Source organism: Tupaia chinensis, unplaced genomic scaffold (genome assembly GCF_000334495.1).
Source record: "Tupaia chinensis unplaced genomic scaffold, TupChi_1.0 Scaffold146445_1, whole genome shotgun sequence".
In the NCBI taxonomy this organism is placed as follows: domain Eukaryota; kingdom Metazoa; phylum Chordata; class Mammalia; order Scandentia; family Tupaiidae; genus Tupaia; species Tupaia belangeri.
The window spans coordinates 1,730,199-1,744,788 of record NW_006206301.1 but is presented as its reverse complement, the minus strand read 5'-3'; the positions used below and the strand labels follow the sequence as shown (position 1 = coordinate 1,744,788).

At 44.7% G+C, this 14,590-nt stretch overlaps 1 protein-coding gene across 1 annotated transcript in view; it reads left to right on the top strand.

The window, feature by feature from the left end:
- The window catches only part of ZNF704 (zinc finger protein 704), a 198,187-nt gene that overhangs the window by 132,457 nt on the left and 51,140 nt on the right, over positions 1-14,590 (top strand). Inside the window, exons 2-3 of the mRNA XM_006168927.3 lie at positions 490-593; positions 6,759-6,991. Of these exons, the coding sequence (XP_006168989.1) occupies positions 490-593; positions 6,759-6,991 (337 nt within the window). The remainder of the gene's footprint in view (positions 1-489; positions 594-6,758; positions 6,992-14,590) is intronic.

Here is a 14,590-nt window from a genome sequence, read left to right as displayed (position 1 = left end):
CCCTCACCCCAAATGTCACCTCCTCTGGAGAATGTTTCCAGACCACCTTCTTTGCGGCCCACCCATGGCATGTCACCTGCTCATGCCTCTCATAGCACTTGTCACTGTCACTATAAGAAGTTATTTTGTTCCTTTTGGTTTGTTTGTTTACTGATAATTGTATGTCTTCCCACCAGCCCATAAGCTCCATAAAGGCCAGAGCTTTATCAGCTGTTTCCTATGTTACCCTCATGCCTAGGACAGGGTCTAGCCCATTAGCGCATGCTCAGTGAATAGCTGTTAGATGGATGTAAATGAAGGAATCGCCTTCCCAATATGACTTTGAATCATTTAACCTCTTGGACTTCAGCCTCCTTGTCTATAAAATAAAGCTAACAGCACACTGGATTTTCATGGGGATAAGTTAAAGAAGTAAACATGTGGTAGCTTGCTTGACCCACAGCAGATGCAGAATGAGCACTGTTAACAGCATCCCTCCTTATTTTCCAGGAAATCTTCTGAGGAACTGGATATGGACAAGGTGACAGCAGCAATGGTTCTAACCAGCTTGTCGACCAGCCCTTTGGTTCGAAGTCCCCCGGTGCGGCCAAATGGTAAGCCTGGGCATGCACATTAGGGAAGGGCCTCTAGACACCAAGAGCAGAGCCTCACTTTGAAGAATCTCATTCCTGAAAAACACAATGAACAATTAACCCTCGCCCTTTAGTAGGAAGTAAGGGAACTGTGAAAGAAATAGAGACACCAGAGCCACCAGCCCCTCCCCTTCCCAGAGATCCTGTGCATCGCACGTCTCCATCCATCCATTCCACTCACACTTACTGAACTTCCTCACTTGCTTTCTGCCTTCTAAAACAATCTTGGCAGCACTGCTTTTCTATTTCTTTCCCCAGATAAATAAAGATGGGTCTAATGAAGTTATCTTTCCTATCTTTATTTCTGGTTTAGGGAGGTAGTTGAACAAAGAAACCTCTGATTAGAATACTTTTCTAAAAAAAATTATCCCAGACTCCTTAATCAAATAGAATGAGTTAGAAAAGCTTAATTATTTTACATGAATAATATCTATTATTCATTCCTTCAATATATATTTGTCAGTACCATGCTAGATGATTTGAATACATCATTGAAAAAGTGTCTACACTAATAGGTAATGTACAATATCTTCGGGAGTTAAAAAAAAAGACTATTGGTTGCAGTCAGACCAATGACTGGCGTTAATTGAACACTTTCTATGTGCCAAGCACTATGCTCACTTTAACTCATATAGTTCTCACGACAGCTCTGAGACGTTATTGCTGTTTTACAGGGGAGTAAACTGAGGTACAGAGGGCTTAATTGGCTTATAAATAGCAGAACAGAATTCTATTCCTTATCTTTCTGATTCCAGATCTGCTTTCTCAATCATGACATACTATTACATTATATAATTCATTATAAATCAGGGGAGCAATAGGAGTTGAAGTTGGAGAGAGGGAGGAGCATCTTTATCCTGATGGATCATGTATGCCTAGCTAGAAGTTTGGACTTTGCAGGCTATGAGAAAACTATTGAAGTGACTTCAGCAATGGAAAGTTATAGTTAGGTTTACAGGCAAAGCAAGAAAAAGTACTGCATCAGTGGCCTGGACCCTGGTGGTCACAGTGAGGATGAATGGGACCTAACTGAGAAATGTGAAGAAGATCATCAACTGGGCCTGGTGATGGACAGAGAGGATGTCAAGGTGACTTCCAGGCAGTTAGTGTGCTTCAGCAAGGAGGATCATTCCTGGAAAAGGGGAACAAAGGCAGGAATAGGGCTGTTGGTGAATGTCTGAGGTAAGGGGTGGACTAGCTAAGGACACTAGCTCTCTTTGAAACATGTTTAGTAGGCAGTGCCTGAGGATCATCCAAGGGACGATTCTGGTAGAAATGTGGGCATAGCTTGGGAAAGAGATCTGGACTGCCGGTGCAGACTTGGAAGGCAACATTTTAAGACATGAGATCACCCGGAGAGTTGTGAAGTGGAATATGATGAGCAGATGGCTAAGGGAGAAGTGGTGAAGTTTACCATCACATAAGGGATTGCAGAGGGAAAAGATCTTGAAGAGAGCCTGAGGGGTGAACAGAGAAGTAGAGGAGAACCAGGAGATAGTGGTTTCACGGAAGTCAAGAGAAAGCATGTTTCAAGAAGGGACATTTGATGTTGCAAAAGGTCAAGCATGAAAATAACTGAATTCTGCTTCAAGAGGAAAGTCACTGGTAGATTTGCAAGGGCATTCACAGAGGACTCCCCACAGGACAAAGCTGGACTGCAGTTCATTGAGCTGTAATGCAGCGAGGCCACTGAATGACACGCAACAGCAGCGAAAACCTCTCAGAACCCAGCAGAGTCAATTGCGAGATTGAACCATGCTTCATGTGCAATTTGGTTATAAGCATGAGGTGCTAAGATAAACTTGTTGAACATTCAGTGAGTCCTCACCAAAACGTACTTCAACCCCATTCTAAGTGGAAAGAATGATCAAGATGCTGAGAATCGAGATCAGCATCACTCATCAGCAGTGTCCAGCAGCGTGATTTCCCCACAAGCTGGGGTGGCACCAACTCTTCACATAGTTTACATGGCACTGGACGAGGTGCTCTTTTCTTGTTCATGTATTTGTTTTAAAGATGAGGTCTCACCATCACAGTGCTCTACCTCAGTGTCCCAGCTGGGACTACATGTGAACTCCACCACACCCGACTCTTTTTCAGATAGGATCACACGGTGTTGCCCAGGCCAGCCATGAGCTCTCCATTCCCCTGCCTCAGCCTCCCCGAGTCCCTGGGATTACAGGCATGTGCCACCACACCCTGTCTTTAGGTTGGGTCAGAAATGGAACATGGGCCTCCCTGAACAGGCTGCCTGCAGAGTACAGATCTTAGCACACACCATTGCACCTGGGCCTAGATGGGTGTTCTCGAGATGAGCCTGACCACTCCTCTTGTGAAGGTCTCTTGGCAAACAGGTATTCTGATTAGCCTTCTCAGCTTGGCAGTGCTGCTAAGGGGTTACTGTAAAAAACAAAATTGAAAGTACCCCCAAAACCTATGCTAGCAAAAAGGATTTGCAGAACTCCATGGAATCCATAGAGTACAACGAGTACATTCAAATTAACCATTAGTTTTTACCATTAGATATTTTTCATTGAGAACATTTTTAATGTTCCTCTGTATTTAAAGGTTAGAATTTAAAACATACTCCACCTTATTTTAAGGAGAGAGAACAATTGATCTGCTTGGAATTCAAATTCGCATCATGAATCAGCACTGTCCAGTAACATGGTTCCCCACAGCCTGCGGTGACACCACTACCACTACAATTGGTTCTTCAATAGAGATTTTTGTTAGCACAATATCAGAATAATTTAGTGTTCATTTATAGTTTAAAAAAATTGCTCAGCTTACATATCCACAGTCCCTGATAGCTCTCATTTAGTCAATAAGAAGAAGCAAATTCTTTGGGGTCTTTTTGGGGAGGTTTTTGCTATAGAGTACATGTGCTTGCCAGAAAAACAGAGAGAGACAGAAAGTCAGAAGTCACCCCCCCATGGGGGATGGCCATGCCACAATCCCTTCTCCTCCATTCTCCTCTCAGGATCTTGAGCACGCACGCAAATGCACCCGGCGTGAGTTTAAGCCACCGGGTCCAGGACTTGAACAATGGTTGACCACATGGGAGTTCAGCGACATAGCCATTACGCTAACTACTGGTCCTAGAAGAAGCAAATTCTTAAACAGGGGAAGTGATTTATAATAATGATGGCATTATTTGTTTGTAGGAACAAAATATATGCAGAATTGTTGTACGTCCATGAACTTTTAGAAACTGTCATGATCCTTTTCCGTGCCTGATCATTCCATCAGGATTTAGTCTGACAAGGGTGAGATTCCAGTATTACATGTCTACATTCTTGGCAAATACTTGCTTAAGATAAGGAGATGTGGCCCTCTATAAAATATTATGAATCCAGGGAACCAGCAGTTAGCATAATGGCTATGTCACTGGACTCCCACGTAGTCGACCGCGGTTCACGTCCCGGACCCGGTGACTTAAAACTCACACTGGGCGCGTGTGTGTGCGTGCCCAGGATCCCGAGAGGAGAATGGAGGAGAGGGGATTGCAGCGTGGCCATCCCCCCTGGGGGGTGATTTCTCACTTTCTGTCTCTATGTCTCTCTCTGTCTGGCGAGCGCACACGCCCTATAGCGAAAAAATCTCTCAAAAAAAAAAAATTATGAATCCAGTCCTCACTTTTTCTCTGACCATTTCTATATCACTTTGTCCTTCTGAATAAATAGGATTTCTAAGGGAAATGTCAATCACAAACCAATAAGCAAATTAACTTTTGGCATTGACATGAAGTGATGTAGCCATGCTGTAATAGGTGGTCTCAAAATAAATTCAGTTCCTCCTCCTTAGCATGATTACACATCCAGCACCAGGAACCTCTTTTTCTCATACAGGTGAGTGCTGTGGTATGTTTCTAAGCCACCTGAGCCTGCCAAGCGAGTTTCTCATACCAGGTAGTATCACCCAAAGCCTTCTAGAAGGCTCTGCTTGAAATCAAGTTTTACCAGGGGCCGGCAGGTGGCATGGTGATAGAGGGCACTAGACTCCCACCTGACTAACCACAGTTCAAGTCCCGGACCTGGCAGCTTGCTTTCTCACTTTCCCTTTCTCTCTTTTTCTCACTCTGTCCCTCTCTGGTCAAATTAAAATAAGTAAATAAAGTTAAATAAAATAATTCAAAAAAAATCTAGCTTTTCCAAATACAGCTTTCTCACTTCTAAGAGAAGACCCTGTCCAGGCTCTGTGCAGGCTGCAAGGAGTGAGATGCTAATTTGGTTTCGTTGATGCTGGCAAGGGTATTAAAACACATAAAGGACCATTTTGTTCTCAAAGAACCTTTCTATAATGAGATGGGTCACTTCTCCTATTTCAACTTAAAGCTTCACTTTTGTCATTGAACTTTCTGCTTGGCATAGTTGAGGAATATGCTGGATATCTTTAATTAGGTGAAGGTAGTTAAGAAACTTCTCTATGAATACTAGTCTGCCATTTGCCTTCACTTCATTACTAATTACACAGACGTTAACAGTATTTTTTTAATGAGGCATTTGGGGATTTTTTTTTCCTCCTTATAGTTAAAACATAGTTTTAATATATTTGAAATGCACATAAATATAGAGAATCAATTATTCAAAAAGAAAGTAGAATTTATACCAATGCTAATTAAGACTGGGTATTTTAAAAGGTAAAGCAAATCATTAATGATTAAAAGAGCACCCAGAAGACATTCTAACTGGGCAAAACTCTCTACATTAGCAAACATTCCATAATGTTTTCCGCCACAAGTAGAAGAGCAAAATCCAGCACAATCGCCTCAGTAATTATTGCCAATAAATTCTTGTCTGATTCCTGCTTTACAAGAGAGAATGGAGGCTTTTCACAGCACAGGGCCTGTGTGCACCGAAGGAAAGAAGGCCAACTGCAGGCCGGTCCCAGGGCAATCATTTAGCTTCCTGCTCCCTCCGGGTCCTCATCTGTAAAATGGGGATAGTAAGAGACAGATGCTGTGAGAAAGCTTGAGATGGTGCCAGTGAGCTCTGTAAGCTGCAAGTCACTTACAAAATGTAAGCCATTGGTACTTCTCATGAGAAGCAGTGTGGAAAATGGCTTTAGATAAAGCCAGAATCATTGTTTCTCTTAGATCTTAAACCTAAGACTATCTTCCTATCAATAGATCCTAAAAATCACAGTCCTGGTCTGACCCTATAGCACAGGAGCTAGGTTCTGAGCAGAGGAAACCGGAGCCCACGTGTCCAGCTGGGGTTCCAGTTCCAGCCCCAGTGGCTGGAAACACACTGAGCACACCGGACCCAGGATCCTGAAGGGATGAAGAGTTTGATGGGGAAAGGACTGCCACAGGACTGGCCCCATTAGGGAGTGCTCGCTCTTTCACTCTCTCTCTAGTGCACAGATACCCTCTGGCATAAAAAAGAATCATAGGGACCAGCAGTTAGTGTAATGGCTATGTCGCTGGACTCCCATGTAGTCGACTGCAGTTGGAGTCCCGGACCTGGCGATTTAAACTCGTGCCGGGCACATGTGCATGCATGCCCAAGATCCCAAGAGGAGAATGGAGGAAAAGAGATTGCGGTGTGGCCATCCTCCCAGGGGGTGATTTTTTGCTTTCTGTCTCTCTGTCTCTACCTTTCTGGCAAGTACACGCGCTCTATAGAAAAAAAAAAAAAACTCTCAAAAAAAAAACATAATCCTGTAAGAAATTGCTTTTCAAAAAACAGTTGGAATTGGGTTGGCCAAACAATTTGGAGAATCTTGAGAATGATATCCCTCTCTTAAAATTACCGCAGAGAAAAATTACCCAGAGCTCCCAAACCTAGTGAACAAGAAAATCCATTTTTCTTTTTGTCGTATAATCATCGTCATCCAAAGAGGTTACATTGCACGATATAGCACACATCGGAAGACTCAGAAAAACCTGTGGTTACAATGACTAAATATGTATAGACTAGAATGTTACTGGTGGCGTGGTGAGAGTAATAAATACATACCCAGCTGCTGCAAATTACTGGGTGGGCTGCAGGTGGTTTTTGCAGGCTGGAATCCAGGGTTGCGTTTCCCAGTCACACACACATCCCCTCCCAGTCCCCCACCCCCGGGCGCTCAGAGGTGCCGGCATTGACGGCATTGACGCTGTGTTTGTGTGCCCTGCAGAGAGCCTCAGCGGATCCTGGAAGGAGGGCGGCTGCGTGCCTTCAAGTACCAGCAGCAGCGGCTACTGGAGCTGGAGCGCCCCCAGCGACCAGTCCAACCCGTCCACGCCGTCGCCGCCGCTGTCGGCCGACAGCTTCAAACCCTTCCGCAGCCCCGCGCAGCCCGACGACGGCATCGATGAGGCCGAGGCCAGCAACCTGCTCTTTGACGAGCCCATTCCCAGGAAGAGAAAGGTTGGTGTTCGGCGCCCCATTTCCTGCGTGTTGTCGTGAACGCGCTTGCCGTCCTTTTTGAGTGGCTGGTTTGAGCTTAGAAAGTGGGTCGCCCTCCCAGCCACCCCGTCTTTTGAGAAACTGAGGCAGCCCCTTGAATGGTCCTTGAAGTTTCAAAAGACATGCAGTGTCATAATGAAAGGTAAATAAAAACGACTACAATTTTGGGATGTCTCCCCAAAGTACACATGTCCCAGCCTCTGCTGACACATTGCTAACGAAGATTTATTAGCATTGGAAAGTTTGGACTTTGAACTTGGTTTGGTATTTTGTTTCTGTTGTGTGGCTTTTAATTTTTTCATATGTAAAATACAACTAATATCCTTTTCTCTTGTCTGCTTCAGTCAGCCCCAAAGGGTTGTTCAGAAGATTATTTTCTAACTCATTTTTATACAACCAGATGTGAAATATACACGAAAGCTGACACAGGGACGTAGGTCCATATTTGCCTACTGAAAATTACATATTGACGAAGTAAAAAGTGAAAAGGGAAATCTACTTAATTTAATAAATGAATTGACTACACTTTAATCCTCACAGCACTCACCTATATGGGAAGTATTGTAGTCTCATCTTGATATGAGGAAATTGAGGACCAGGGAGGTTATACATTCAATTGACCCCTACCCTGCTAGTTAGAAAGGTCTAAAGCAAAGCCGGCAGGCGGCATGGTGGTTAAGGAGGCTGGATCCCACATGACCACTTCACCTTGGAGTCCCGACCGACCTGCTGGCCTGAGAAACACACTGAGCATGCGTGCATGCATGCCCAAAATCCTGTACGAAGAAGTGGAGAAGGGATCATGGCGTGGCCATCCCCACAGGGGTAGATTTCTCACTTTCCCTCCCTCTCTGTCTTTCTCAGGTTCTGCTAGAACCTAAAGTTCATATTCTGCTCATTCTGTTCAGGTATGTTTAGGTTATACTCACAGTCTTTGAAAAGCATTTCATTTCAAAGAATAAAGCAATACTACTGCTAAAATCTCAAAAACATTTGGGCATTATGTTTTAAATCACCATGTAAACACAAAACTGTTATTTTATATATTGATCGTGCATTTTAAATTATTAGTAACTATTCACAAACAGAAACCCAAAGGGAAGCCCTGAAAACAGCAATGAGAAGTCATTTTCTTCCCCAGTTCCTTTCTAAGAGAAAAACAAAGAGATGGCATTGATCCAACACCTTCCCGCCCTGCCTCGCTCAGCAGCACCCAGCACGTGTAGCCACGGAGATGGTACAGGCACTCTCCCTGGGAGTGTCCATGTGAATACGGGCAACTTCTTTCGTGCGGTCTCCTGTCGTCCTCAGTGGCCTGAAGAGTTGCTATTTCATACCAGCTCATTGTGCAGGGGGCCTGGACTTGTTCTGGCCCCCTGTGGGTTCCCAGGGACACGGAGTCTTCCAGGACCAGTCAGGGAAAGAAGCAGGCACTGTGTCTCTGGGTGCCTGCACACAGAACTGCAGTGTGGACCTGAAGTCCTGACCTGCTACTTCGGGCTCCCCAGACTTTCTCCCTGGGGTTATCTGTGTCCCGTTCTGACTCCCTACCAGCACAGCCCAGTGGTGTGGCAAAGACTCACTCACAAACTCCACTGCCTTTAAGGTGTATGGCTGAAAGCCCATCCCAGCCTTGTATTTCCATGAAGCCACGAGTCAGAATTCACTCTTGCATGGCACTTAGGTTGCATTGGTCCTGCTCATATCAAAGGTCTACAGGCTTCAGCTAACTTAGGGGACAGTCAGGTCACCAAAGGAAAAGAAAAAGCTTCCTGACAAAGCAGCATTTATCTGAAGGACACAGACCAACTCCACAAGATGCTGGATAGTAGGAATAAACGAGCAAACGAGAAGTGTGTTTACCCTTTTCTCTGACTTCTCCCTCTGTCCACTCTGGATTTCCCGCAGGTGATCCACCAGGATGAGCTCATAGCCATTTGTGAAACACACACACACACCAAGTTCTTGCCTTGGCCCTTTGAACTTAAAACTGCTTTGAGTACTGAAAATAGCAAGAAAGTAAAGCTATTGCTATTCCCGTTTTTATTATTTGAACCAATATTTATTGAGCATCCGTCAGGCAAATGCTTAATGCACTGAGAATAAGGCATAGCCTGTTTCTTCAAGGTGAGGAAAGTTGGGTGAGGAGAGACTGATGTGTAAAGAGGCAATATTTATGAGTGATCAATGGTATATCCACTGTGTAGTAAAACACAGTGTCTATAACAGTTACTTCAGAGCTTTTTTTTAAAAATCGTTTCAAAAGATTTCTAAAAGTTATTTGCTTAAACCAGACAATATGTTGTATGTGGTGGAACTTTCTGAGTTTGTTGTATTTCCCTCTCCATTCCTTTAGATTCATAATACCCATTTGAAACTGGGCAATTGGGATGGTCACATGTCCCACAGAGACTGTTGAGAACCTTCTCAATAATTATTTCTGAACTGAAGGTTTCAATTCAGAAGTAGGTTGCGAATCAATCGAATGAGTTGTAGGGCCCATTGGTGGCATGGTTAAGGCAGCTGGATCCCACGCGGCTGAGTACGCATTTTGAATCTGGGACCCAGTGGTTTGAAAAAGACACTGGCTGTATACATGCATGTCCAATATCCCAAGAGGAGAATGGAGGAGAAGGGATTGTGGTCTGGCCATCTCCCTGGGTGGTGCGTGCTCTCTCCCTGCCCCTCCTCATGAACACAAGTGCCATGTAGCAAACTAAAAAAAAAAAGGTTAATGAGTTGTGTATACCATTCCTTAATTAATAAGACAAAATAGAGTGAACTATACATAATAAGGTTAAGTATTGTTTCTTAATGTTTTTCTTTCCATTGTATATTTATATGTTTGTGTATATTGTACAAATGTATTTTTTTAATTGTCAGAGGGTATATGCACTCACCAGAGAGAGACAGAGAGGGAGGGAGGAAGAGGGGGAAAGAACCCCTCCAAATGGGGCATGGTCATACTGCAACCCCTTCTCCATTTCTCCGTCCTGTCAGGATTTCGGGCATGCACGCACATGTGTCCAGCATGTTTTTTATGCAACCAGGGCCAGAATTTGAACTGCAGTTGGCCATGTGGGATCTGGCTCCCTTAACTGATAGGCCATGGGACCTCTGTCCTATGTTATAAAGAGATAATATGATGTGTAGTGCATTAAGGTGCCACTCTTAGAATCAAAAAGTCTGGATCTGATGGTGGTGTGGCAGTAAAGCACAATACCCTGTGAGGCTGACTTGGATGGGAATGTTCCCAGTTCACGTCTACAGACTCGATGAGTATGACAAGCATGGGTTTGGAGCTGGCTGGGGCTGGGGGTGGACTGCAGCATCCAGACTCTGTCGGGGTGCTGTCTCTGTCACACTCTGTCTCTCTACTAATGGAAGAAATTAATAAATACACTCTTTTTTTATTTTTTTTTCTCACTTCAATTCTGCTACCCTAAGGACCTAAGAAAATCATTTCACCTCCCTGATCATGAGCTTCTTCATCTGTAAATGGGCGAACAAGTATGACCACACTTCTCTCAGGACAGTCATGAAGATTAAACGCGATCACAAGTACTAGAGTGTGCAGCATGTAATAGACATTTCAGGGCCTCTTAACAAAGGGAGAAGGGCATTCCCGATATCTGACTGGGAAGCAATGACCCTGACCTTCCTCATTGTTATGGAAACTATCATGCGTGTTCTCCCACCTCCTTCCCACACACACTCAGTCCCACCTCATGGAGATCTGTGCTCCCCGTTTGTGAAAAGGATGAGTGTGGAGTGCACTGCGTGTGTGATAAGGCATCCTCTTACTTAGTGCAGAAGAAATATTTGTGGATAATCATTATATTTGCATAGTGTGTTGCAGTTTGCAGATGTTTTTAAATGCAGCATTTCATTTCATTGTCACCAAAATCTCTGGCACATTCTTATCCCCATTTTGCAGAAGAGGCTTACTGAGCTTATGTGAATCACCCAAGGTTTGGTAGTTTCCGATGTGGTAGAGAAAACGGAACTTAGCTGAACTAGCAAGGAGGAAACTCTGGAGGGAAATTAATTCAAGGAATTCACATTTCCCTCTGCCCACAGAGGAGAATAACATGGATTGAGAATAGACACAGCTGCAGCCTGCATTATACACGGCAGGGTGGGAGCGAGTGCAGAGGGTTCAGAAAGAAATCCAGAGCAGAGGGAGGCACTCCAGGCTGCCCACTGGAGAGCTGCCTTCTACCGGAAGCATCCTTTGCTTGTAAGAGGAGCTCAGCCAAGGCAGGCAAGAATGTGAGAAGAGCATTTCTCTCCTGGCGCTGGAGGTCAGCTGACTGACTTTCTCAGGCCCAGTTTTAGCAGAATATTTCCTTCAGGATTTTAGTCAGATTGAGAGAAGTCCCGTGCTCAGAAAAACCAGGGAGTATAAACCACAACGCTGGGACTGTGAGGAGGTGCACTTCCCATCGTGACCACAAGGTGATGCAGTGACTCTAAATACAGCCACTCTGGGAGTCTGGGAGAAAAGGAATTCTGTTAAAGACTGAGAGTTGCTCATCCATTCCACAAGATCCCTAGAAAATCAAGAAGTGTGATAAGTAATTATTCATGTGCTCTTTTCTGTGCCAGATTCGGGTTTTGTACATCACAACACTGGTATGCTGGCTCCAGTACTTACGTGCTCTTAAGCAGATCCCTTGACCTCTCTGAGCCTCAGTTTCCTTATCTGTAAAACGTGGATAATGTGGCACTGTGTCAGTGTGGCTGTCATGAAGATTGCAGAGAGGACACGTGAAGACTGATACATGTTAGCTGCTGGTACTCTGCCTTCCTTTTCACTCATCTGACAACTGACCGACTGGAAAATTCAAGGAGCAGGGGTGTGGAGAGAAGGAGATCCCTTCCACGCCCCACCCTGAGTCCACACTGCTATGCCCGTGCCACGGTGGCTCAGGACACTTCTGGGCCCTTGAGCTACCCCGTGCTCATTTCGGATTGATCCGAGAGGCCTCCCTACAATGCAGTGAGGGCAGCTACGCCAGGGCAGAAATGAGAGACACAGGAGACCTGACTCAGGTCTGCATTTCCCGACATCCACGGCACCTCACAGGCAGTTACCAAAACTCAGCCTACCTGGTTCTCAGTTATTTCCTAGGAGTCTTGACCGTGAGCAGTTGTGGCTGGGTGCTGGGGAAAATCTCCCTGAGGGAAGGAGGTGCTGAGTCAACATCACGGGCCCCAGTGATAGCTGTTCGGTAGTAAACAATGAATTAATCATTTGCCCCACTCTATGCTTCAATCTTTCAGAACCAAAAAGTAATGAATCACTTTAAATTGTGAATGACTGCTCCAAAAAGCAAACAAACCCAGAAGGTCCTCAAGAAGAGTGTGCTGCCAGTCCCTCCACTGACTTCATTCCTAACCCACTAATTTGCAGCCGAGTGCCTCCTGCAGAAGAACTGCTGCTCCAGAAATAGACCCATCTGCTAGGACTGCTGGGGAGGGCAGTGCTAAGAAAAGCAGCCAGGGTCGTGGTGCTGACGCAGCATCGCCAGCCAGAGCAGGGAGCTGACTGCCCTCAGAGAGGGGACCACAGCAGAGGAGACTGAGTTCAGGGCAACACAGTGGCAGGATCTTAGACTAACCCACCACACACCATATAGGATCGGGGACACTGAAGTTTGAAAGACTTCCGGAATCATCCAGCCAGCCCAGTCTCAACCTTTCCAAGTTAGAAGACTGTTTAATTTTATTAGAGTTACACAGATATCCCCAAAGATGAGCTGCACTTTTAAATCCATTGCCTGAAGAAACATATAGAATGGCTGGGGACCTCTGTTACATCCGGAATCTCTTTGGTGTTGTTACAGACATCATTTTGAGTTTCCATGTTTTTTAAGGTTTCTTGCCATTGGGTGCATGTACTCACTGGAGAGAGACAGAGACAGACACAGGGGATGTGAGAAATAACCCTCCAAGAGGGATGGCCATATCACAATTCCTTTTCCTCCATTCTCCTCTCAGGATTTTGAGCGCATACACACATGCACCTGGCATGAGTTTCAAGCCGCCACGTCCAGGACTCAAACAGCAGTCAACCATGTGGGAGTCCAGTGCCTTGACCACTATGCCAGCTGCTGGTCCCCAGAAATCATTTCAAATCAACTTTATTTAGGTATCATTTTCACAGTGAAATGAACTCATTGTAAGTGTACAGTTCAATGACTCTGACAATGACGCCTTGTGAGTAGCCACCCCTCTAATCAATAGCCACCCCAGAAATTCTCATGACCCTCCATAGTCAAATGTGCTCCTTACCCCCAACCAGGCAACCACTGATCTGACTGCTGTCACTGCGGGTTAGAGTTGCCCATTGTAGAACTGCAAGTAAATCGAATCATACAGGGTGTGTTTGGGATGTACAGAATACTAAATGTTGGCAGCACGAACTCTCACTCGGTGGAGATGTTAAGGGGTGCAATCTTTTTGTAAAGGAGTTTAGCAGTTGCTCATCAAGTTAAATATACACTTACCATATGATCCAGCAATTTCTCTCTTAGGTATGTATTTACCTGACAGATAAGGGAATACATGTCCACAAAAAGACTTGTAGACAAATGTTCTTAATAGCCGTATTCATTATCATACCAACTGGAAACAACCCGTATGTCCATCCACAGGTCAATGGATAGAGATATATGTGGTGTGTCCATACAATGGGATACTACCCAAAATAAAAGGAAACAAATTATTGTTATACAAAATAGTGAATGAATCTCAGTAGCACTATGCTGAGAGAAAAAAAAAATAGACACAAAGACTACAGGATACATTCTGATTATTCCATTCACAAAAGTCTTTTCTTGGGATGAGCAGATGGCATAGCAGTTACATCACTGGACTCACATGGTCGACTATGGTTTGAGTCCGGGACCTGGTGGCTTGAACATGCTGGACACATGTGCGTGCATGCCCAAGATCCCAGGAAGAGAATGAAGGAGAAAGGATTGCAGCATGGCCATCCTCATTGGAGGGTGATTTCTCACTTTCCCTCTCACTGAATCTGTCCCTCTCTCTCTGACGAGCGCACATACCTTAGGGCAAAAACCTCTTTAAAAAAAAGATTTTCTATTAGTTTTTAGTTTACTTATCATGACACATCTATAAGTAGTGTGTATAGGTGGGAGATGTTTCACCCATGCTTGCTAGACATCTGAATTCCCTAACTACTTTGCATTGACCTCACATATCTAGAAAATCAAAAAACACTAATTTCATTCTGTCTTCTCACTTTACAAGTAAAGAAATAAAGTCCAAAGAGGTGATATGACATGTGTAAGGCTATTTTCACAATTAAGAAGTGAACTGGAGGGCCAGCAGGTGGGGAGGAGGTTAAGGCTCTGGATCCCACATCTACACGGTCCAAGCCCTGGACCACCAGCTCGAACATCACTCCAGACATGTGTGCATGCATGCCTAGAATCCCAAAAGAGGACTAGAGGAAAGGGAAAATGCCGTGTGGCCATCCCCCTAGGGGGTGATTTTTCACTTTCCCTCTCTCTGGGGAATGCATGTGCCCTA